Source organism: Podarcis tiliguerta (assembly GCF_965153285.1).
Source record: "Podarcis tiliguerta genome assembly, chromosome: 11".
NCBI classification, from domain to species: Eukaryota; Metazoa; Chordata; class Lepidosauria; order Squamata; family Lacertidae; genus Podarcis; species Podarcis tiliguerta.
The window spans coordinates 5410807-5436853 of NC_139544.1; the positions used below are offsets into that span (position 1 = coordinate 5410807).

The 26047-nt window shown below is 42.0% G+C and overlaps 1 protein-coding gene across 2 annotated transcripts in view; it reads right to left on the reverse strand.

The window, feature by feature from the left end:
- Window positions 1-26047, reverse strand: part of LOC310659703 (transducin-like enhancer protein 1) — a 74807-nt gene that overhangs the window by 15425 nt on the left and 33335 nt on the right. For both annotated transcript variants that reach the window (XM_083403427.1, XM_083403426.1), the window contains exons 7-14: window positions 24686-24890; window positions 23901-23917; window positions 9749-9865; window positions 6743-6796; window positions 6116-6268; window positions 4995-5139; window positions 3775-3965; window positions 1035-1111 (exon numbers count right to left, since the gene is read on the reverse strand). In XM_083403427.1, the coding sequence (XP_083259553.1) occupies window positions 1035-1111; window positions 3775-3965; window positions 4995-5139; window positions 6116-6268; window positions 6743-6796; window positions 9749-9865; window positions 23901-23917; window positions 24686-24890 (959 nt within the window). The remainder of the gene's footprint in view (window positions 1-1034; window positions 1112-3774; window positions 3966-4994; window positions 5140-6115; window positions 6269-6742; window positions 6797-9748; window positions 9866-23900; window positions 23918-24685; window positions 24891-26047) is intronic.

The following is a 26047-nucleotide window of genomic DNA, read 5'->3' on the forward strand; positions in this document are numbered from 1 at the left end:
ATCCATTCCACCTTTCCTCCAAGGCGCTGAAAGTAGCATACATGGGTCATCTTTCACCTCATGCTTTCCTCACACTAGCCCTGTGAAGCAGTTTAGGCTGAGAGACAATGACTGGTGCAACGTCACACAGGCCCTTGACTCCCAGGTCCTCTTTATATCTCTCCATTCCACATTTGGGGTGGTGAGGAATGCATAATAGTTCCCCATAGATCTGTTCCCCTGTTAACAATCCTGTGTGGCTCTTTTAAGATGAACCAATTCAGGCTGCAATCCTATGCATACCTATCAGGGAGTGAAATCATGGAATCCAGTGTGGTTTACTTCTAAGAAATGCATAGCTTCTTTGGCATGAACCCACACAAGAAATTGAAAATTTAGTGAAGTACTATTTCTAAGACTATAATGCCAAAGTGTCCACAGTAGCATTGCAAGGGATGGGGATGGGGAGAAACCCCCAACAACCTGGCTATTCCTCTAGGTCTAGTGGGCATCAGCTGCCACTGCTCTGAATAACCACACAGGCCAGAAGCTCTCAAAATCTACATGCAAAAGCCACAAATGGCATGGAATGCACAGCCATGTTTCCATGCAAGTGAGAAGTACAGATTCCCATTTTAATGATTCCTAAAAATTAAATAAATCTTCAGATCCTACTAAAATTAGAAACAGGAATTCCTATCTTCACAGGAGAGGTTTTCAGATTAAAAACAAATCAAAACAAGGACATATTTTCTTTATTCCACCCAAGTACTAAATTCCTCCTCAGCAGTCTGGTGAGGCAAAGTTCTAGGAAAAGAGAAGCAGATCTTGCCAATTGCTTCTAACATGCCAACGAAATGGCATGCACTAGAAATAAAAACAGTATGAAAATGCTATTGGTGATTGTATTTTGAAAATCCTTATCAGCAGCTGGCTGTAACCTTTCTGGAAAATTCCACGTACCTTCCCCTGTGGAACTGTCATGTGTTGACAAAAGGTAAACAGAATGAGCTCTGGCTGATTTAGACTTAGTTATGCTGTCAGACATTACTTACGGTTTTCCTCCAGGGATTCCAGTCAGATTTGGAGGGATGCCGGGTACTCTCATATGAGGAGGAGGATCAAATCCAACCTGATAGTGAGCAAATAGATGCCTCAGAACTCGCTGACCATTTAGAAAACACAATTTCCCCATTGGCTGCACCAGAACAAAAAGCATTTGCATTCCATAGCCACTGAGCATGCTCAGCCTTCACTGGGCTGTTCTGCAAATCTCCTGCCCCTCCTTCTGTTTTTGTTTTTGTTTTGTGCAAACTTGCTTATACTTCTCCCTTCTGCATGGCTCCTGCCATTTTGGCCACATAAGCAATGGCTCTCACAGCATGAAGCTCAAGAAGCGCAGGCATTGATTTTATACCTCATGTGAATGTAACAATGAAATGGCTTGTTCAAAACCCAAGTTAACCAGACATGTGGGCCTGTTTATCACTGGCCAAGGCAAATAGGTGCTAAATTATATTGGTGCATGTCTCATTTTGTGGTAGACAAATCATGCATACAACAAAGTACACCAAAGCCTTAATCAACTCTACTGTATTGATTTTATCTGCAGTAAATATCAACACTTTTGAATTTATAATTCCTTTGTAGTGATGATGAGAATGTGGATTTTTGTTATAAACAAAACAATTTAATAATGAATGATATTGTGCACCACAAAAAGTAAGTGTGTGTGTTCAAAGGTTATACACAAGACATAAGTCTAAAGCATGTTTCTGAAGGCCTTGAAAAACCACATATTGGCTTCATTTGGACATAATGGGAGATCTGTAGTGAGTTTGGAACATTTGTGCTTCCCTTTCCTCCTCTGGTGTGGCATGAGGTGTTTGGAAGCTTTCTCTTTTTCTAGACTAATTGCAGTTTGCCATGTCATCCGAACCTTGACCAACAGTGGTTGATAGTCAGTTGAAGCAAGCCAATGTCTAGTCAAAGTTTATAACAGAGGGCACTAATCAAATGCCTGTGGGTGCCATTGTGCTCAAGACGACTTCCAGAGCTGTCCCAGACTCTATTATTATTATTATTATTATTATTATTATTATTATTATTAGTAGCACTGTGGTCTAAACCACTGAGCCTACGGCTTGTCAGTCAGAAGGTCGGTGGTTCGAATCCCCATGATGGGGTGAGCTCCCGTTGCTCGGTCCCTGCTCCTGCCAACCTAGCAGTTTGAAAGCACATCAAAGTGCAAGTAGGTAAATAGGTACTGGTCTGGCGGGAAGGTAAATGGCGTTCCCATGCATTGCTCTGGTTTTGCCAGAAGCAGCTTAGTCATGCTGGCCACGTGACCCGGAAAAACTGTCTGCGGACAAACGTCGGCTCCCTCAGCCAGTAAAGCGAGATGAGCGCCGCAACCCCAGAGTCATTTGCAACTGGACTTAACTGTCAGGGGTCCTTTACCTTTACCTTTTTACTACTACTACTACTACTACTACCACTACTACTACTACAAATAAGTCTCTAACTCTCATAGAAAGCAGGTTATGGGGCAAAATGTGCAGGTACCGTCTAAGTGATTTCTGTGAAAGGAGAGTGGTATAGCTGTATTGTATACTTTTCCTGGAACTGAGGGGCGTTCTCTGTTATTATCAGATGGCAACAGAATCAGTGTGCATGTAAGTGAGAAATCAGCTGACACACAGCTGACTTACCATGGTAAACCTAAGGTTGCTGGGGGGATAATTGTCTCTCTAATTTTGTGTTACACCATGCTCCACATGGGAGCCATTTCGTGTTATGCCACACCCTCTCTGTGGTAGCAATTTTGTGGCTGCTACCTTCAGCATACTCTCAAAATTCAATATGCATTCATTAGTCCAAAAGAGTTGGCATTCCCTGGTTTATGAAGTCCACTTGTTTCAACTAACCACAATCAAGACTAACCACAGTTTAAGGTTTGGATGATAGCTGAGGAAGCAGAATCTTTCCATCTCTGTGTCATGGCTGTGATGGAGGAGCCCAGGAAGGAGCTCTTGAGCCGAAGATTTGCACACTCTCATAAAAACTAAACTACAGTTTAATGCTGCACCTGAACTTGCCACAATTTCACACAAATCTCACCACATGATGAAATTGATCCACATACTGAGGAATTTGGAAGACTAGGGTCTCAAAAAGCCGAGACAATATGTGATGGATGTGTGCTTCTATGATATATCACTTCCATTACAGAACAGTCTACAAGGAGGAGGACCCTCTATTTCAGGGATGGGGAAGCTGTTCCCTTCCATGTATTTGTTGGACTACAACTCCCATCATCTCTGATGGCTGGAGCTAATGGGAGCTGAACAACTTCTGGAGGGCTACAGGTTTCCCATCTTTGCTCTATTTCAATGATACGAAAACAGAAACAGAAAAATAAAACCCTGTATGCAACAAAATGAATGTCAGATACTCACTAAGTGTATATATCTTCTTCCCCAAGAGAATAATCAAGTGCTCAGCAAAGCAATGAAACAATTTTATGGTTTCAAGCTACCTTTTAATGGAGCAAGGCAATGAAGGCTGCTTTCAAAAACTAGACAGCATGCATAAATAGGACAGATACACCCTTCACTTTTTTAAATAAGGGGGGAAGTAGTTTCAGCTGCTCCTGCCATGTAGCTTCATGAGCCACACGGCAGAGCAGTAAAGTCTCTGGTGCTGTTATATCCCAGGAGCTTGACAATGCCAAATGTTGCATAGAGGTTTCTCTCGGTGAGCCCTGTCCCCACCCAGTTCAGTTTGCAAGCCTACCATAGGGGATCGCCCATAGGCAACCACAGCGGCTGCGGCTGCAGCAGCACTCATTTGCGGGGACATGTTGTGTAGGCTGGCATAGGCAGCTCCTGGGCTGGTCAGCTCTCCATTCATGCCAGCGTGTGGTACCATTCCAAACGGAGCAGGGTACGGTCCGGGAACAGCAAGAGGTGTCCTCAAGCCAGCAGCTGCGGTACAATAAGAAAACATACTGATGCTCAGGACAGTTTCCTTTGTCGTCCCTCTTCACAGAAAGGAACAAGCACCCTGGAATTCCACATGGGTGCTTCTTCCACAAAACCCAAACTATTGTGTCCACAGCGCTAGCTATAATCCGAACTGTGCTGAACATCATCTCCAAATTGCAGCTGTGCAGACCAGAACCTGCATATTTATGGATTCCAGAAACATGGGAGCAGAGGGGGCTGTGGCCCTCACCCCAAGGTTGGCCAGGGTAGTGGTGGCTAAGCCGTGTCCCCAGCAATGACTGGGGGGCGGCAGAGATGGCTGCTATAGTAAAAGGGGACTGACAGGTAGAAGTGAGGGGAAGGTACAGCCTCCTTCTTCTCTGAAACAAATAATATGCTTTAAAGTGTTCCATAGTTGAATTCCGTTAAGTGCTCTATAATTTTAACTTTGATCAATTACTAGTTCTCAAAAAAAAATATATTATAGAACTGTGCATACGATTGTGATAAACCCATTTCAACAATACTGAATGTGATAGCTTTTAACATTTGCCCATTAAAGAAGCAGATGTAAAGAGGCACATGAAAATGTAGATAATATTCATCACATCCTGCCTGCCTGCAGCACTCTCTCTCACACTCCCCACACCCCATGAGAAACACTTCCAGAGGTCGCTGGGCATATTTCTTTCGAGACTGGGCATAATTTATAACATTTGGTGCTGCAACCGACTGCAGTTAGCACGCAGATGCACATGGTGCTGTTCTGTGTTTGTCATTATGTGCACTTCAACAAACATTAGCTGTCTCAGTCTCAAATATGGGATAATAGTTTCAGAAAGGAACTAGCACTTGGAATAATGATCAGAAATTCAAACTATGTTAGTATTTCAGAAGGCAGCAGCATGCAAACACATCAGAAACAGAGAGAGAGAGAGACAAGCTAGGGGAGCTATTAACACATCATTCTTCTTGATAATGATTATAAGTATTCATGAAGGAAATAACATCAAAAGAGGTTTGTGTTACCTGCTTGGTTGACCAGAGGGTCCATTGATGGAGGTTTGCCAAGGCCTGAACGAAGGCCTGGAGTGGCACTGGTTCCTGGGGTTGGCACATCACTTCGTGGGGTTGGTGTGCTGGACTTCAGAACCGGTGTGCTGCCCTTTTCATGCTGGTATCAAGAAACATTGCTTTTTATCCAGGCCATGTTACACAATTGATCACAACAGCAACTGAGATGCTGAGTGCTACCTGCCTAATTCTCTAGACTTATTTTCCTAAATTCCAAGGAACATTAGCAGCATTTATGCTGTATGTGTAAACGGGAGCTTTTAAATTAGGATTTAAACATCAGAGAGAGAGAGAAGACCAATTTAAATCATTGATATAAATCAAGGTTCCAATTTGAAAATTCACATTACCTGTATAGCATACTAACTGGTTGCCATAACAATAAAACCATAATGGTTTGCAACTAAATAGAGGTTGGGGCTGAAAAGTGATATATAAATAAAACATAAGAGATATAAATAAAACATAACATAACATTTAGAAAATCTAGGAGAATAGTCACAAAAAAATCTAAAAAGAAATCAATGCTGCTTTGTCTGGTCGGGAGTCAAAATATTCATACATTTGGTTAACTGATTAGTTCAAATAATTGAAAGGTATTAAATTAGTTTACAACATCACCCATGTACAGTAGGGTCAATGGATGATGCTAATGACAGACGATCACACTGCTTAGATCCTAATGCCTAAAATATGTGTCTAAATATTGAATACTTTCTCAGATTAATCCGAAGGTCCTAGAGACAAGTGTGTGTTTGACAATCTGTTGAGAGCTGCAGCCTAGAAAACTTAACTGTTTTGACTTTCAACAAATTAATTTGGCAAAATTGCAAACCATATCTCAGTAAGCTGAAAGGGCAAAATTCTCACTGATCTTGAGAGAGCGGGGTTTAAACAAGTGTTTGATTAGAAGGCATTTCATTTATTAGTTGCACAATTAGTTTTCTTAGGTGGTGGCTCACTCCCCCAATCTAACACTACCCCCTGACATGTACCATTTACACGTGAAGTTGAAATAGATAATTATTAGGTATCCAAATATACAACAGTGGTCAGGCCAGAGGGGTAACACTCACCAAACCGATTTCTTTGGATTTCATGGAAGTAGAACTTCCGGATGAGGCCGTGGATGCTGGGCTGCTAGAGGCATCTTTCTTCAAGAGGCGGTTCTTATCTATGCCGTTCTCACGTGGTGAATGAGCAGGACTTGCCCGTGGAGATGAAGGGTCCTGGATAGTTTGTGGGCAAGGCAAAGGCAATAGCAAGCACTGAATTGAAAAGTTCCTGATACAGGGCTGCCTTCAGATGGCTTCTAAAAGTTGTATAGTTATTTAGTTCCTTGACATCTGATGGGAGGGTGTTCTACAAAGAGGACACGCCTACCGAGAAAGCCCTCTGTCTAATACCCTGTAGCTTCACTTCTCGCAGTGAGGGAACCGCCAGAAGGCCCTCAGATTAAGAACTCCAAAGCATCCATGACTTGTGGTGAAAGTATTCTGGCCTCTGCATGGAAAATCACTACTATTATGCCCCACTACCCTGTGCCTATCCAAGAGACCAGTGACCACAGGGAGGACTACTGTAGCTCAGATATTCAACCATAGATAAGCAAAAGTAATCCACAACTTTCAGAAACATGGTGCAGTGCCTTGGGGAAAAAACCCCACTTCCAATTATATACATTCCAGTGCAAAGCAACTTACCTCATTGGACACATCCACAACTAAGTTGTCGTCACTTTTGTCCCCATCACTGTCCTAAATTTGAAAACAAAGTATTTGTTTTTGGTCAGTACAGTTTACTACAGTATGTCTATTCACTTTAGCTGTAAAGACCAAACATAAATACAGATCAAATACACTGCAAGTCCAAGGCTTAAACAATACAAATAGAGATATAGACAAATATATAGATATAGAGAGTGGTTTTTTCCACACACAAAATGTTTAGGGGTACTCTCATTTTCCTACTCATATTGAAATACTGTCCCTCAATGAGGCCAAACTTAGATTCACAAAATGTTTAGGGGTATGCGTACCCCTGCGTCCCCCGGGGAAAAAAGCACTGGATATAGATAGAGAGAGAAAGAAGAGTTTGGATTTGATATCCCGCTTTATCACTACCCTAGGAAGTCTCAAAGCGGCTAACATTCTCCTTTCCCTTCCTCCCCCACAACAAACACTCTGTGAGGTGAGTGGGGCTGAGAGACTTCAGAGAAGTGTGACTGGCCCAAGGTCACTCAGCAGCTGCATGTGGAGGAGCGGAGACGCGAACCCGATTGTCCAGATTGCAAGACTACTACACCACACTGGCTCTTTTCTTTGAAGTGCATCTAGCATCTTCATTGTAGTTTCTGCTGTTTGCTGAGGATGCCCCTCTTTAGCCAGCTTCTATTGTTCTGCTGTGGGGACGTGGGTGGCGCTGTGGGTTAAAGCCTCAGTGCCTAGGGCTTGCCAATCGAAAGGTTGTGGTTCGAATCCCCGCGATGGGGTGAGCTCCCGTTGTTCGGTCCCAGCGCCTGCCAACCTAGCAGTTCGAAAGCACCCCCGGGTGCAAGTAGATAAATAGGGACCGCTTACTAGCGGGAAGGTAAACGGTGTTTATGTGTGCGGCTCTGGCTCGCCAGAGCAGCGATGTCACGCTGGCCACGTGACCTGGAAGTGTCTCCGGACAGCGCTGGCCCCCGGCCTCTTGAGTGAGATGGGCGCACAACCCTAGAGTCTGTCAAGACAGGGCAGGGGTACCTTTACCTTTATTGTTCTGCTAATTTCTGTCGTTGGTGGTGCTGCTACTGGGGGCTGCCTGGTTGGCACTGTCCCATGACTTCAGCAGGTGGGGCTTTTCACAAATGGGGAACCACCAAGAGAAGGCTCTGTCATGGGTAGAGATGGGAAGGCCTGGGGGAAAAAACGGGAAAAGGAGGGGCGGGGACCAGTTTTTTTCCATTTTTCCCCAAAGCCTTTCCCCCCGGAAAATTTGAAAGAAAAAAAAAATGTGTGGAATATTCAAACTATATCAAACTGCTTTTTTCAATTTTTCCAGAAAAAAAATGGCTTTGGGGAAAACGGGGGGGGTTCCCTCCCCCAATTTTTCTGGGTTTTTTCCAGGCCATCCCATCTCTACCCATGACAGAGCCTTCTCATTGGTGGTTCCCCATTTGTCAAAAGTCCCACCTGATGAAGATTATCTGTCTTCCACCTTATTTTTAAAATGTATTTATTTGATTTTGGCAAAGATACAAACAGTAGGCTTAAATGTAATGCATCATTTTTAAAGAAAGTACAATAAATCAGTATCGCTGATGTGTGGACATGGTCATTATAATAAGGTAATACAAAGAAATATATAGAAAGCAATACAGTTAGCCAAGATTTGTGAATGTTAACCATAAGTTAATATGCATTTGAAAAGATATAAAATTGTTTTCTTTATTGCATGCAATTTTTTAAAAGGTAGCACATATCACCAAAGTTGTCTGTTTCATTTCCTTTTCCAAATGCTTTCATCTTGTATGTTAACCTTTCCACTGGGGCCCTGGACCACATTTCTTGATACCATACAGTGTCTCCCTCATTACTGACTTCCAAGAGAAATTTAAAAATATTCCTGTTTACCCAAACACTTGATGACCATATGTTACTATTCCTGGCAACCTTGAAATCATTGGCTGATAAATGTGTTTTTTAAAACATTTTCAAAGAATGTATTAATCTGTTGTTATAATATTTTATGATATCAATGTTTGTTGTTATTGGCTTCTTTGGGGAGATTATAAACTGAATTACTATTAGTAATCATTATTGTTCTCGGATGCTTTTATGTGGAATGATTTCACTTCTTTTCATAACTGTATAAACTGTTTTATTTGTTTTTAGTTGTATGAGTACATGATTGCAACCTTTCCTCGGACCTTATGGTGAATGACAGGTAAGAAATGAATGGATGGATGGATGAATCATAACCAGGTAAAAAGAGAACATCAATTTCTGTACAAAAATAAAAACATACCTGACAAATGTGCTAGATCAGGGGTGGCCAACTCCCAAGAGACTGCGATCTACTCACAGAGTTAAAAACTGGCAGTGATCTACCCCCTTTTGGGGGGTTCAGGTCAGTGATCTACCGGTAGATCACAATCTACCTGTTGGATGTGCCTGTGCTAGATAATCTGATATACAAGGTGGCATCTGCTCTTCACCTGTAGGTTATACCATTCTACTCTGTTTCTACTCTGGGAATCTCTCAAATGGTCTCCCATCCATGGAGCACACACTGCCAGACAGGCTTAGGTTTGGCAGCAGAACTACACTTCAGGCATTATCTGGGCTAAAGATATCCTATTGTTAGTATGGTTATCAAGGATCACAGAAGCAAGGTCATTCATTAACAAGAAAAAGCCCAGTTCAGACATAATGGCAGTCTTAATGACAGCACTCTTGGAATGATGAGAGCTGCAGGTATCCTGGCAACCTGACAGAATTCAGAGAAAAGGTGCTGAGAGACCCAGAAGGTGGTGAGGAAAGGAAGGGAAAGAACCACAATTCATAACTAATGAGATCAAATTCTTGACATCCCTTTATATGAAGCAAAAGTTAGGCTGCCAGTGTTCACTCTTTCACATACATGACCATATGAAGCCCAGCTATGAGTTCCTCCATACATGCACAGCATCTGAAAGTATGTTAATCTTCGTTGACAGATTTACTTACATAGTGGCTCGAGTCCTTATCATCCACCTTTCTTTTTTTCATGTCATTGGAATAGTCAGGTCCATTCCTTCGTTTATCTGTGCTCCGCAGGCTATCCGGAACCAAGAGTGAGTTACTCTGTAAACACAAACACAAGGTCGTGGACATTTACCTTAAAGATCTCCTTGCACACATTTCCTAATCTTGAAATAGGCACATTTCTTGCATTCATTTCCAGATAGCATTTTACTATTCAAGTACATTAATTACATTTCCAGATAGTACTTTACAAACATAAAAAACTTAAAAGCAGATACCCACAAAACAGCTGTTTTAGGAAAATGGTTTGTGCAAGTCACCTGAATCAAAGAGCTTGTTATTATATATGGTCTTATTTGAATGCTTTTTATGGGGAGAAATTCAGGGGCTATTTACTCATGAAAAATATTTCAGCCAAGCATAAAGCATTTGTGCTTCTGAAAAGGAGCTTGTCTTAATCTCCTCTTAATTTACAGTCTGCCTTAAAATTTGCATTGCTAATGGTTAATATATTACTCCTCTTTTAAGTGAAAGCCTGTGGAAAGGAGCAGGCAGCAGGAGTGCCAACTCTGTTTAGATCTCAGCTGAACAGTTAAGAGTGGCTCCAGTTTGAGGGTCACCAACCTTTTTGGTGCACATTTGGAAACTGAAGAAAATCACAGGCATCAGGCACACGGCATCAAAATATATTTTGTTGTCTACAACAGAATGCTTCTTTCAAGCCTATTTTGGGCAGGGCAGGTGGAAGAGGAATTTGTAGATACCTGTGGCTGCCATGTTGTTCTAGATAAATAGAAATTTTATATGCCTGCATCTCTCTGTACTCAACAAAAAGATTTACGTAAGAAACTGGTATAACAGAGGTGGGGAACATGTGAACCTCCAGAGGACCTTCAGCTCCCAACACACTTAGCTAGTATGGCCAAAAGCCAAGGATGCTAGGAGATGTAGCCCACCAGGATCTGGAGGTCCACAGGAGGCGGTGGTTATTATTAAATTTGTGTACCACCCTTCATATGAAGACCACAGGGCTGTTCACAACAGGTTCCCACCTTTCAACGATCAAGCCATACAAGAAGAATATAAGACGTCCTTCAGATTCATGAATCTTTCCTGTTTTATACTTTACTCCTATATTGCTTTGTTTTAAATATGGTGTACACCAATCAGGAATGTTTTGTATTTGCAGCTTATAAATTATTGTAAGTAAATAAACAAATGTAAGCTTTAATCTGCTTGTGTGTCATCCTACTGAGAGCAGACACAGAGAAATTAATGGACTTGAGTCCAATTATTTCAGCGAGTCTGCTTGGAGTATGACTAATGTTGGATATCACCCATAAGAATCATAAACTGAAGAAACACAAAGCAGTACGAAGCGAAATGACCTTACTGCCTAACTGATAAAATGGTTGGTCTCAGCCAATTTACTGCTTAGCACTTCTTTAAAATAACAATAACAAAAAAACAACAACCCCACTTCCAACATAAAACTCAGAATGTGAAAGGAAGGCCAAAATACAAGAGCAAGAACTAATTGTGTCCACAATCTACAGGCTACTTTCTTTTAGATAATGCTAAGTACAAACTGTTGACCCAAAGGGGAAAAGAGGCATTTGAGATATTTCTGGGTCACATGATAATTTGACATGCCTCCAATTCTCATCTTCCCTCCAGCAAAAGCATTAAACATGTCACAATGGGTTCTTTTAAGTTCAGGATTAGCATATGCAAGAAGGGCAATTTGTTCAATGGTGTGTTAATGCCATGAACAATGCTGAATGAATGGTTGGTGGAGGGGGGAGAGAAGAGGGCTCTTTTCACAAAGACCTGACAAGCCTCATTTCTGAAAGTCATCTTTACAAGGAAGCATAATGCTAACATACTTTAACAAAAGGTATACCAAAAAAAAAAATTCTACCAGCACCACTACTTCAAAGAAAACTGTTATTCACATATTAATAATTACACCTGGAAGGGGGGGGGAGCTAATATTACTAAGAGCTGCTCCCCACATCAACCCCCCCCCCCAGGACAACCACCCTAGGAGCTTTGTAGTCCTCATACACCAATTCTTAACAGCAAGGAGAAAAGAAAACAAGACAAACAAGGGCACCTAAAGCAATCTGAACTTTCTTCAGCACTCCAAGAATCACACTTTAAAAGCTAGCTTCAACCCCTTTTATTTCTGACTATTCAAGCTCAACACACACTAGGGATCTTACACAAAGCATATGGGAGGGTCTAATGAAATCAAGTAGAAAGCAGCTCACAGTCATGTCTTTACCGCAGTGTTCTGTGGCTGAAAAGGCAGGTTTGTAGGATCACTGAACTCATTAGCTTGAAATATACAAGGTTGGGTTTTTGTTTTCTACCCCCTGGGTGACTCAAGGAAACTAGGAAGGCTCAAGGGAGAAACTGGGACCAAATATTAAGTTCCCATTTTGAAAGATCTTTTAATACACAAACATCCACACATATACTTTACAGAACGTTGCTAGCAGACAGGTATGTTTGTTTGTGTATAAGAGAGAGAGAGAGAAGTGTGTAGAGATCCATATTTCATCAATATTCACTGTCCCAAGACAGTATCTCAATATATTCCACCCATCCTTCACCATTACAACTCAGTTCCAGCCCCCCTGAAATTTCCTTCTCTGTTAAAATATCAATTCTTATTTGCAGGTGCTTATGCTTTGAACATTTCCCCCAAAATGGTTTTTGTCTGCCACCACTGGTTTATTTAAACCTCAGATCTTTTCCCATGTCTTCCATGAAGCATTTGGCTGAAAAGGGCATTCTTATCACAAAGACTTGAAACCAATACCAAGTATGTTGAGGTGCATTGGCCCACCTCTGCCCTGGTTAAAATTGGAAATAAGTGGTCCCTTCTTTGGGGGCAATGTGTATACTACCACCCTAAGCCCAAGAGATGACACTAAATTCATGTTGAGCCTAGAAAGCCAAGATCCCGCTGTCATTGGGAGTCATTTGTGATGACCTCAGAGGCATGTGGTGTGTTGAAAGAGTCTACACTGGGAAGGGTCCTGAGGGCACATGAGGGGCCCAAAATCCTCTTGGGAGGCCTGTGCCATTCCAGAGACATTTGCAAGAATCTGGTGGATGGAAAACCCTTGGCAGACCTCCTAATCTAGCAACACATCTTGCATTATAAAAGAATGAAGCAGCTCACCATTATCACAGGACAATAGAGCTGAAAGGGGACAAAGGGGACTGCAATGCAGAAATTACAACATTCATGCTAGAATTTTGCCTTGGGAAATATGGAATTTGATCCGACAAAGACACTGAAAAACGACTTTCCAGAGAAAAAGGATGTACCTCATTGGGAAGTTTTATATTGGCAGGGCCTCAGGCTCAATCCTTAGATTGAAGCTCCAATGAGCCATACTGAGCTAGGTGGTCTGACTCAGTCTAAGGCAGATTCCTATTTACCTTACAACAGGACCCCAGTGACTTGTCCACTGGTACAGCTCTGGTTTTTTCACTCCTTCATAGAAAACAAACACTCTCCAAATGGATGGCACTTTCTATTGATCTACAGCGCTTACCTTATGAAATTTTGAAAGCACATTAATTTTTAATATCATGCATTGCAATTTGTAATACTAAGTATGGTTTAAAATCAATCTGGCATTGGTTACAAGACCATTCTCATAATCAGCATACGCACCAGCACTATCTGTTGTAATGTTATCATAGCAATGCTGCTATAATTCCATAAGTAGTACAATACAGTGATTGAAAAAGCGGGGGGAAGAGACCGGAAGTTTCTCTTCAAATCAAGTGTTACAGAAATGTACTGACAGGTGTGACCAAGGATAAAGCTTTTTGAGGTGCTGCTCCACGTATGGAATATTCTGCCTAGAACTATTTGCTTGCCACCTGTTTCACAGACTGATGCCAAGGGTTTTTTTTATTTTCCCTGAGTATTTGATGCGTACTTATTGTCACTGCTTCCCTTTTAATCTGCATTTTACACTTTATGTTGGGAGTGTGTATTGAGATTTCTAATGTTTAGTGAGGAAGGGCCATAGCTCAGTGGCAGAACAGATGCGTTGCATGCAGAAGGTCCCAGCTGAATTCCCCAGCATCTCCAGATAGACAGACTCAGAGAGAACCATTGAGATTTGCCGCCATTGAGTGCAGACAGTAGCGAGCAATTCACTCACTCTCAAGTAGTTTTACTATTTGTAAACTGCCTTGGGTGAGCAATAGGAAAAGCAGGATAGGAAGGCTTTAAGTAAGATTGGCAGCAACATCTAGATGACTACTGGATTTGCATGCCTGTATGCCTGCTGATCTTGTGTACACGGGAGACGGGTGGCGCTGTGGGTTAAACCACAGAGCCTAGGACTTGCCGATCCGAAGGTCGACGGTTTGAATCCCCGCGACAGGGTGAGCTCCCGTTGCTCGGTCCCTGCTCCTGCCAACCTAGCAGTTCAAAAACACATCAAAGTGCAAGTAGATAAATAGGTACCACTCCAGCGGGAAGATAAACGCCGTTTCCGTGCGCTGCTCTGGTTCGCCAGAAGCGGCTTAGTCATGCTGGCCCCATGACCTGGAAACTGTACGCTGGCTCCCTTGGCCAATAAAGCGAGATGAGCGCCGCAACCCCAGAGTCGGCCACGACTGGACCTAATGGCCATGGGTCCCTTTACCTTTTATGCCTGCTAATCTTGTGTAGCCCCCTCCAGAGGCAATTTTCAAGGTTCTCAGTCCTACCCATGGTAGCAGCTGCAGACTATCAGTTGGCTATGAGCAGGCAGTAGACATGTGGGTGTTATGAGCAGCTGCCATGCTGTTCTTGAAACTCCACCTCAAGTTTGTTTGCTTGTTATTTGAATTTATATACTACCCTATACCTGGAGGGGAAGCAAATCCCCCCCCCCAAGACTTTAAATTTTAAAGACTGATAATGTTATGAAGATAGTAATTATTTTTAAAATAAAGGCAAATGGGAAGAGAGATGGTGAATAAAATAGAACAATTTTGGTAAGAGTCTATGAGAGAGGCTGCTTTTATACGGAAACCTGAGGTACCAAGAAGTCAAAATCCAGACCTTTTGCAGCAGCATCACCCAATTCTATCTTTTGAGATTAGGTTGTGTGCTTTCACGTAATCTTGCCAGTGTTATGGATACACAATGGATCGTGACTCAGTAGGATGTGAGATCATTCTCTGGAGTTTACCAAAGCAAAAGAATACAGAAATGTTTATGAAAAACAGACAATAAATCAACTCACACAGCAGTGATTTGTACACACCCTGAGCAAAATATAGAGTGGAGCAACAGAGCTAGCAATGGGGGTGGGGAGGAAAAAAAGGAGGGGGACATACCCAAATATCACTTCTGACAAGCTCAGTGATAATGTTTATTCAGAAGAAAGGAAATGTGTTTGCTAATTTTGCTATCTTTTTTTATTGTAGGATGAATCTTATCTTGGAGGCAGAGTGGCAAAGATCTTCAGTTCCACTCAAGTTGCTAGTGGTTTGCAACACACTGAAGTGAGTAATGAGAATAAATAACAGAAAAAAATGGGATGGGGGGGACTGTTTCACTTAGGAACTTTATGCATTTCCTGCCAGAAGTACTTGCAGACTCACCAATAAGTTTGTCCAAAGTTATCCTCTATTCACTGTGGTATAACTACTGAAGCAGTGGTCAGGCAGAAATGAGCTAACAGTTCAAACTTCTGGCAATATAGAAGTGAAATGTGTATCGCCAAAGGAGGTCAATTCTGGGTAGGTTTTTCCCCCCACCCACCATCATCAAGATGCCTTCAGTCCTAGACTGCATTTTGCCTTAGCCCTTAGGCTCCCTCACAGCACAGCAGTTAGCAATGGAAGTGGCAGTCATATGTATTTACCTGTATAGTGGGTTACTTTCCATAATAGCGCTGTACTTCCACAGGAAATAACTTTGCATACATACAACCCATACTTTTGTTGCCAGGTTATGGAGTCTTGACCACATTCGACTGTTTTTTGTTAAATCAGCAGCTAAACTACAGCAGTAATTATTAATGTGGCTTGGTTGAGGTTTAATATTATTTATTTTGACCACTTTAGAATTCTAAAGAAGGAGCACTGTGCAAACCATTAAATGAAATTACGCAACTGTCAATTGCCTATGCTTCCAAAGCAAGCATCCTGATCTTTAGTATTTTCAACAGTTTTTTTTGTTGCAATTCTGCTTTAAGGAGTCTTGGGCACTTTGGTAGAAAGGTATAGTTATAAAATGGATTGATATTATCTTCACCATCCTATTACAGCTGACTGCAATGCAGGTGTGATACTTGCACCACTGTGATATGTGGTGACATGTGATAGCAGCAAGACTTAGGCCTAACCTCCATACTTTAAATTCCACATATCTGCTAAGTGAAAGCACAATGTGTCGTATACTAACTGCGGAATTATACCTGTTATAGTTGCAACTATTTTGTAGTAAAAACACAATGAAACAAAACAAAATGGGGAGGGTTTCAACTCCAGTAGTTGTTGTTTTCTGAAGTGTTTCTGAAACACTTATTTTCCCCTATAGTGGAAAATCCCCAGTTTGAGATCTTCATCCCTTTGCTCAATTTTTGCAGAAGTGTCCGAAGTTTAAAAATTCTGGGGTAGACAAAGCAGTATAATCGTTTCATTGATTTATGCAATGTAAATTGATTGCATTTCTGTCAAATAATTGTTACCACCTTGCTAAGAGAAACATGAAACCAGTTTGTTTCATCTTAATTTCAGTAGACTAGACATTTTAATTGAGGATAATCCCAGCTTTCATGGTCAGAACCCAATTTATCAGGGATTAAGAACATGAAGTCTACATTATTTATCCAGATTGGCCTAAGTGATTAAATCAATTTTATGAGTAATTCCACCACCACTCCAATTTTTTGGTGCTGTTATTCAAAGATTCCGTTCTACTATAAATTCAAAATGTAGCTTCTCCTTTGGGCCTAATCTGTTGAATGGGAATTACCATTAGTTTCAAGGGGTCTTACACATTAAGTTAGTCCTATTGCAAACAAGATGAATAATTTAATTACATCAAAACTCTTATTTTTTCAAGGAGCTTGGGGGTGGCCTTTGACCTCATTTTAACTGTGAGGTGTTTTAGGGTAAAAAGAACTTGCCCCAAACTTCCCACATGAGCTTCATGGGTTTGAGTATGGGATTTCCACACCCTAACCCAGCACTCTTGTAATTGCTATATCATACTGGCACTCAAGGATGCTAAGGCCCCTGTAGCTCTTCTGTCATTAAATTTAAATAGTTAAAACAGTGGGGAAAACTAAAAGGAAAATCTACACAAAGGAATGCAGGTCCCACAACACTGTACTTTGTTCAGATGGATTTGCTTAGCTATACTTCTCCACTTGAGACCCTTTCTGGCCTGGGGAGACAAATGAAGGCCTCTGAAGTATGGAAGGGAGTCAAACTGTAAATAAATTTATAAGAATGTGCATGTGTGCACACCCACGCTTGACTATAATTATGCTAAATATTAAGTAGAGGAAAATGTATGCTGATGAATGCTGGGACGGCAAAATGTTTGCACCCAGAATAACCAATATTTACTCATCATGAAATTCTAGCTCCTCTCTTTTCTCAAAGAGGAGCTCAGACTTGCCCCATGAATGCTTCTGCAAGAGTTACAGCCTTTCAATAGCTGCTAGTATTTGACTGTTTATGAATGACAGATGAATGGGTGTTAATAAAGGTGGGCACTGTTGCTTCAGCAAGTCATTCTTCAGCTTACTTGCAAGTTCCTTGCCTTAACAGTTTTAAGCAGAGGAATTGTTCTGTGTTGCACGCACAGAGAACTGAATACTAGGGCTCTAGCGACCAAGATGCATCCAGGATCACTTCCAGACTACACTCCCAGGGGGAATGTGACCCCATCCAAAGCAGGCAACTCACCAGCTATCTGGATTTGATGTTTCAGTCAGTTTGTTGGCCCTCATCCAGCCCACCACCAAGTCCAAACAGTGGTCCAGGGCTTGTACAACCCCTCCCAGTTCAGGTGGACATCATCAGTGTACTGATCTAAGAATACTTGCAATCACCTTCCTTAGAAAGGGAGCATTTGCAATAAGGCCGTATCTCAGTGGCACAGTTTTGGTATTAGAGATAGTGCCTAACATACAACCACCTTTAGGTTTCATTCCAGAGAGAGGTTTGACAGCCTTCTTCACAATGGATCCCGGAGAGGGCGGAAGACAAGTTGGTCTCTTTTTGGTGTCGGGCTGGCAATTAAGAGTAGTTGCTAAAGTAGGGTTGTTTATTGCCTGATTGTGTCTGCCTTTGGACATAGACATTGTAAGATATTTTGGTTTTAAAAAAGGATGTGCTGCCCCTGGGACTGAGCTAAAGGAGGGTTTAGGAGTTCCTGAGAAGAGACTCTCTTTTCTGCTAGTTCCATTAGAAGCTTATCAAGGAGGCCCTAAACAGGTGGGCACTGGATGAGGGGGTCTAATGTTCCAACATCTGAGCCAAAGCAGCCTTGGCTAGTACATCGCTTGACATGACACAGGCTGAGAGTCTGCCATACAGGCAGCCATAAGAGAGATTACGAATAGGGTTAATCTTTTTATCCCCCTGAATTTGATCTCTAAGCTCATCCAGTCCTGGCAGAGTAGGAGCTTACGCCTGAAGCCTTAAGGGCTGTAGCTGAGGCATCAACATCTCTCTTCAATGTGTTTTCTAACTTGCAGTCAATGTGGTATTTATTATCTGCAGCCGTAAGGCAGGCTGCAGCATTAGACATAGCCACAACCACAGTATCTTCCCTGGGAGAAGAAAACAAGTCTTCTCTCTCATTAGAGAAGGGGTTGAAGCTTAAGAGAGATTCTGTTTACATTAAGAGACATAATTGGCTTCTGCCACTCATTTTTGAGTGCGTATTCAAAGACAGCTTGTGGCAGCACCAGCAGATTCTTGGCATAAAGTAGACTTGATGTAGGATCAGGTGCTATTGTAGTCAACCCTGTTTTGAAGTGGAAAGAGGAAATAGTCAAGCCTGCTAGGGCTGCCATATTTTGAAGAGCGAAAAAGAGGACACAGTTGCCAACTTCTGCTTTCAACTATGGATCACTAGTACGACTCTACCCATGAAAAAGAGAACGTGTCCTGGAAAAAGAAGACACATGGCAACTCTCTGTAGAGGAGTCAAAAGTCTAGTGCTGCCTCAGCCAATGGAAGGGTGCAGGTATATATATATATATATATATATATATATATATATGCATGCCCCGCCTATCTGGCTGGGTTTCCCCAGCCACCCTGGGTGGCTTCAAACAAAACACTAAAATACAACAACTTATTAAAAATTAAAAGCTTCCCTAAAGCAGGCTGCCTTCAGATGTCTTCTAAAAGTTTGGTAGTTATTTTTCTCTTTGACATCTGGTGGGAGGGTGTTCCACAGGGTGGGTGCCACTACCGAGAAGGCCCTCTGCCTGGTTCCCTGTAACTTGGCTTCTCGCAGTGAGGGAACCACCAGAAGTCCCTTGGAGCTGGACCTCAGTGTCTGGGCAGAATGAAGGCCAGGAGAATGAGATATCATTTAGAGCAGCATTTCCCAACCTTGGGCCTCCAGCTGTTTTTGGACTACAACTCCCATAATCCTCAGCTAGCAAGACCAGTGGTCAGGGATGATGGGAATTGTAGTTCGAAAACACGCTGGAGGCTCAAGGCCCAAGGTTGGGAAACAGTGATTTAAAGCAGCCTTCCCCAACCCTCTCTCTTCTCCCCACCCCACCCCACATTTCCTGGACTACATCCCCCTACAGCATAGCTAATGGTCAGAGATGATGTAAAGTCCAAACATCTGTAGACTAAAGGCTGGAGAAGGCCATGCTAGAAAGTACACTCTTACAAGGATGGAGGGCAATAGTAGAATCCCCATTTTCACCTCTGAGGCCCCAGCATAAAAGGAACCCTCTTGGCTAGGCTTCCTCAACCTCAGCCCTCCAGATGTTTTTGGCCTACAACTCCCATGATCCCTAGCTAGCAGGACCAGTGGTCAGGGATGATGGGAATTGCAGTCTCAAAACATCTGGAGAGCCGAGGTTGAGGAAGCCTGCTCTAGGCTAAAGTCCACATTTATTTAATGAGTTTGTATGCTGCTTTTAAAGCAAAAAATTCTTGCCAAAGTGGTTTACAAGCCACTTAAACATAAAAAACCAATTTAAAACCACAAAATATCATAAAATTTCTCAAAATGTATTAAAAACTATTATGAAAAGCCAAAAGACCAACATATAACCAACAGAATATGCAATTATCAAAATCAGGAAATAAAATTGGGGAGTTCTGCAACTCAGAGCGACCTTGTGGCTGAAGGCAGTTGGACCTTAAGGCCCGTTTCAGACATGCAAAGTTTGGCATTTGTCTGACATTGCATGCAATTGCAACCCACAATTGTAGGGTCACAGCTGAAATGGCAAGCACATGGAAGAAGGAAATCGTATTTGCTTTATAGGCAGGCATGTCTGTTGGGCTTCAGAAGCAGATAATAAAGGACAGGAATGTTGGTACTGTAAACCCCCAGCCCCCGAACTATCGAACTAACGAGGGGCAGTAGTTGATGATGAAGGGAAGGGTGTCAGTCATCATTTGATGCTGGTACAACTGGAGCATATTATCCTGAACAGATTGGGAGCCAAGCTTGCATGGAATCTGAGACTGTTAGGGGAAGCAATTAAGAAGGTTCCATATTTCATCTTTGGCAGAGTTCATGGCTTGTAGGGCCATATTCAGATGCCACACTAAACCAAAGTCAGCAAAACAGAAATGAGCTGCAGAAAGTCTCAGGTTCACATGCTTCTCCCTCCAATCTTTTCTTCCGATGCAGCTGCAAGGAGTTTAGACACAACCAATTTTACACAATCATTTATTTTTCTGTTGCCCAAACCAATCATTTGTTCGAAACAAACCAACTTTAAAAGATGAGTCACCAAAGTGGTTCGCTTAAACAAATCATGGTTAATGGCAACCATGGTTTCAGATTTGGATGCAAAGCTAAACTGTGGTTAATAGAAAACTGAAGATATATATATATATATATATATATATATATATATATATATATATAGCCTGCCCATCTGGCTGGGTTTCCCTAGCTACTCTGGGTGGCTCCCAACAGAATATCAAAAACATGATAAAACACCAAACATGATAAACTTCCCTAAACAGGGCTGACTTCAGGTGTCTTCTAAAAGCCAGATAGTTGTTTATTCTCATTGTGCTAAATTATGTCTTGGTATGATGTACAGTAGCTGGTCCTGTTGTAGGAGGTGTCTATTAGGATTTCCTTCAATGCACCCAGAAATGGAGTTCCTAGCCAGATAGGAAAAAGTACTCCAGCAGTTTTGACAGTCCAGGTCCTGCAATGGTTCTTCCTGTCCACTATAATATATAAGTTGCAACTAAATCAGGAAAACCCACCTCCTCTCTTTTTCAGGAACAGCTCCAAACGTGTGATGGCAGGAAGAGTAAAAGCAGCGTACTTACAGTGGAATAAAATGTCTGTCATGCAGAGATGAACACCAAGGTAATATTTGAGGTATTATTAGAGAAAACAGAGTACATTTGCTTTACATTCTCCAATTAAGAAGAGTTTATTTTTGTTTTTTGCTCACACTTGTGAGCATAACCCTTATTTACTGCTGAAGCAATCGGATTCCCATTCCAATATACTTTTTAAAATGGCAAGAAATAATGTATTTGGTTGAATTCAAAGTGTCCTTCCACGTGTGGGTGGAGGAACTGTGCTGCACCCTGTGCTAGAGTTCTGTAGAAGAGAAGAAACTAAATTCCAAAGGACTGTTCTTTCCCAGGCCTGCGCACTCGTAGAAGCATAGAACTTCTAAGTAACCAACTTATATAGGACACTGCAAGCTCTTCCACTAGAGCTTAGTTCAGCAGTTGCTAATGGTGCTAGCAAATATTTCACTGACTTCCTTCCCAGACTGTTCTGGGAAAGAACAGTCCTTTGGAATAGCTTTTTGGGGGAAAGAAACAGCAGGGGGAATAGAGAACTGGACCAATCATTCACCCTGCCTGCTGGTGGGACTCAGAATCCAGGCTAAGTGACCCCTTTAATATACAGTGAAGAGGTATTAAGCTTTGAAAAAGCTAGTGTAAGTGGAAGAAGAAAAAGGACTGAAATTAGATCTTAACCCTCTATGACAAGGGTCAGCAAACCTTTTCAGGAGGGGTCCGCTCCACTGTCCCACAGACCTAGTGGGGGGCTGGACCCACCTTCTCCCAAAGGAACCCCAACCCTCCCCTGCCACCACTCACGCCACCACCGCCTGGTCTTCGGCAGCAAAGGCATCATCCTCTGTACCAGCGGGGCACAGAGTCCATGCCGCTGGCCTGGGCGGTGGAGGCAGCGGGCCTTAGTTTGCCGACCCCTGCTCTATGGCATGCACTGCCCCCAAATGAAGGTAAGCATCTCATAGCTAGGAGTGGAAGTTGGAGAAGAGTTCTTACATCAGTGTTGTGTCTGAGCAGCTGAAACATACAAGTAGACTAGAGGACAGTGCAATGTACACTGAGGGTGATAAGTAAAATAACTATGTACAGTCATACCTTGGGTTCCAGACGCTTCAGGTTGCGTTTTTTCGCGTTATGGACCGCCGAAACCCGGAAGTACCAGAACGGGTTACTTCCGGGTTTCGACAGTCGTGCATGCGCAGAAGCACTAAATTGCGCTTTGCACATGCGCGCCGAATCGCAACCTGTGCATGCGCAGATGCGCCACTGCAGGTTGCAAACACGGATCACGTTTGCAACCCGAGCGCACACTGTGCTGCAAAGGATAAATTAATTTTTTTAACCCCAAACGAGCAGCAGTTTCTTTCAACTGCAAATGAAACACAGTACCCTCTACAACTTCACAGGGATGGACGTGCTTCTGGGATGCAGTCTGACCATGGGACAGTGCTCCCTCGCCTCTTGCACACAGTCTCTTGCACTCCTGATCTAGCCCTACTATTGTGGGCAAGATGTTTGCTCTTCCACCTTTGCCCAAGGCTTTGAAGCAAATTGCACGAATCTTTAGATGGCTCAATGACACACATGGAAAGGTTAAAGCAACCCAGTTATATTTCTTGGGGAATGTAACGAACTAAAGATGACCTCACAACTTTAGCAGATATCCCAAATGACTTCTCAAGACTTCCAAGTGTCCGGAGGAAAGTAATAAGCAACCCCAACAGAATTTGTACTTCTAATACTCTAATGCACTTTTGAAGTTCCTGCACTCTAGTGTGGAATAAACTGGGAAAATATGAGAGGGGATGAGAAAGACATTCCTTTCACATCTTACAAAACAGTTTCGAATGTGTGTAAACCCTGGAAAATCCAGTTTCAAGGGACATCCCAAAATCAAATAAAAAATTATTTTTAAAAATCCCATCTACTGATTGTAGTATAGATATGCTGCACGACAGATATATTGTCTAAATTAGGCGTATACATGGCCAAAGAATCATGGTGGCCCCTGATACCAACAAAAAAAATTCTCTGATGAACCATGTGAGGGTGTGTAAGTGGTTTTTAAAATCAACAGAACACTTTTTTGAAAAGCCTAAGAGTGACACTAGCAATACATTCCAAGTACAAGACAGATTAGATGGGAAATGTCTGATATACTAATCACAAAAGGAAAGGCAGATTAGATATGAAACATCTGATATGCTAATCAGATACTTAACACATATGTATATGAATGAAGACAAAGTTAGAAAAACTACAAATCCCTGGTATGGCTAATGTGCAAGTTTTTAATCTCACCTGTTTTCACAAGTACACACATATGTAATGCAATTAACGCAGGCTTGAGCAGTTGCTATCCAAAACCAGATTAGTTTGTAGGGCTATTATCATAGCAGCTACAAAAGCTGTTCGATAGAAATTTTATTTTTATTTTTATTATTCCAACAAAGCACTGCAGTATTCATACCACAGACACTATGCCCATTATCTAAACTAGGAGAGCAGTAGCAAGTAAGCCCTACAAGGGAAGAAAATGTGAATATCTGGCTATCAACTACTGTAGTAACTGAAAAATGTTAATGTTAGCAGGAATATTGGTACTTACTGTGCCCGCATCTCTGTCTGTTCCCGTAGTAACCAAGAAATGCACAGACATGCCCGTTCAGACACAGAGGCAAGAACAGAAATAAAAAAGGGGGGAAAATTAGAACACAAGCCGCGAACAGTTTTAAAATGGCTTTTATTTATATAAGTCATTGCACATTCCTAATACAGTGATTTCCTGAAAATTACATTTTGTAAACATGATTTACAGTTTAACCATACACAAAGCCTAGTTCTTTCCATGACAGAATAAATTACTTTTTTCTTTTTCAAAAATTATTCAAGTGCAATTTTGCCCAATATTTAAAGGTGTCCTAAACAAACCTACAAAACAGTTTTAATGCTCTAAAACTTTCATTTCAACACATTCACCTCAAAATTTGACTCCATCATTTGCCCACCCTCCCCAGAACTCTTCCCATTAAAGATCACTTTTCTTTAATCAAAAAAGATAAAATTACCCATTTATTCTGTTTTAACAATTTTCCACAATATTGTGCGGACCACTGAGGTTACAACTAAGCATCTGTCAGAATGTCAAAATGTCCTGCACTTCATAAAAGCAAGGGATCCTTAGCGATCTCCCAGCTTCAAAGACTGAAAACTTCAAGCTGAACTTTGCTTCAGTGGTATAAATGCAGAGTGCCATTCTTAAACGTCTGGCAACCAGTTTGCTCTCGGCTTTCGCTCAACATAAGCGCAATTTCTTTAGAGATGCCTGCAATTTGCAGCAAGGTGCACATATGCACCTGGCAATGTCCTAATCGGGCTTTCCATGCCTCTCACCTCTGTGGTGGTCTGCATCATGGTGTTTCTTGTCATCTTTTATTGCCAAGTGAGACTGCCCACCTAGAGCACTGGAGAGGGCAAGGAGGCCAGCGCTGCTCCCAAGCGGAGGAATCCCAGGAGGCTGAAGTCCTGATGGGTGAGGGGTTAGAGGCACTGGGGGTCCATGGCCGTGTGAGAGGTGTTGAGCCTGCAACTGCTGTTGCTGTTATTTGTGGGGTATTTCCAGGCAGAAGCAGCGGCACGTAGACCATTTGGAGGGATGAAAGAAAAGGAGAACTGGTTAGCCAAATGAACTCACTGCTACTTCCAGTTTTCAAAGCCCACACTACTTCAACCTGCTCCAAATAATCGCCCCATACCAGGTTTCACAACTGCTAGAATATTTCCTCAGATATCGATCCTCCTTTGTATTACAGAACTGAGCCCTGTAATTTAATCTACAGCCTGACTAACAGGAGATTTGTGCAGTCTAGACTCTTGGAAGACATCTGGCACCTCTCCAAATCCACCCCCGTATTAACAAAATTAGTGCAGGCAAAACTATACAGTTTGCACACATTCCTCCTTCTCAACCCAAAAAACTAATTTCCACTACTACTGTGTTGCGTGATTACTTTTTAAAAAGTGGTGACTTGGAAGGTCTGGTCTAAAATAAGGCTCCACCGCAGCTTCCACTAGGAATATTTCCTGTGCAAAACAGATCAGCTGGGAGTGTTACCTTCCAAATGCATTTCGGCACCCAGCATTTATAGATGTTCCCTATTGCTCCTCTTCCTCCCACCCGCACTTAAAAACTAACTCCTGTGTTAAATACTTGACAGGACAGATGGCTGGTCTGAATGAAAAGTTCACTTTGATTACTGTTATCCTCAGTACGTTACATCTGAGATTTGCTTGGAAATATTCTAAACCTTGCAGCTTAGTCTACTTGAAGGCCGAGCCAAATCCCCTCATTTCTAAAATGTGATAAAATTACTTATCTTTGTAAGTTCTCTAATGCAAACAGAAATTCCCCAAAGCTGAGAGCACTACCAGGTCCTGTGTTGGACACATCCTGTGGCACCAACATAGCAATTTCTACCTACCCCCTTCATTTCAGGTTAGTAGTCACAATTTGATTTAAAAAGCAAAATGGTTGCAACAGTCTGTTATAAGTCTAAACAGGAGTACAGTGTCAAGTTTAAGAGGAACTTGAACCTGGAGAATATAGAAGAAATCCCCCCCCCTTCTTCTATGTACCTTAGATCCAGAATTTCAGATGAACAGGCCTAATTTTCCATTTTATTTATCATTTAAAATTTGAAGATGGGGCATTTGGACAGGTAATGAAATTTAGGACTTAAGAGAGCTCAGTTTACA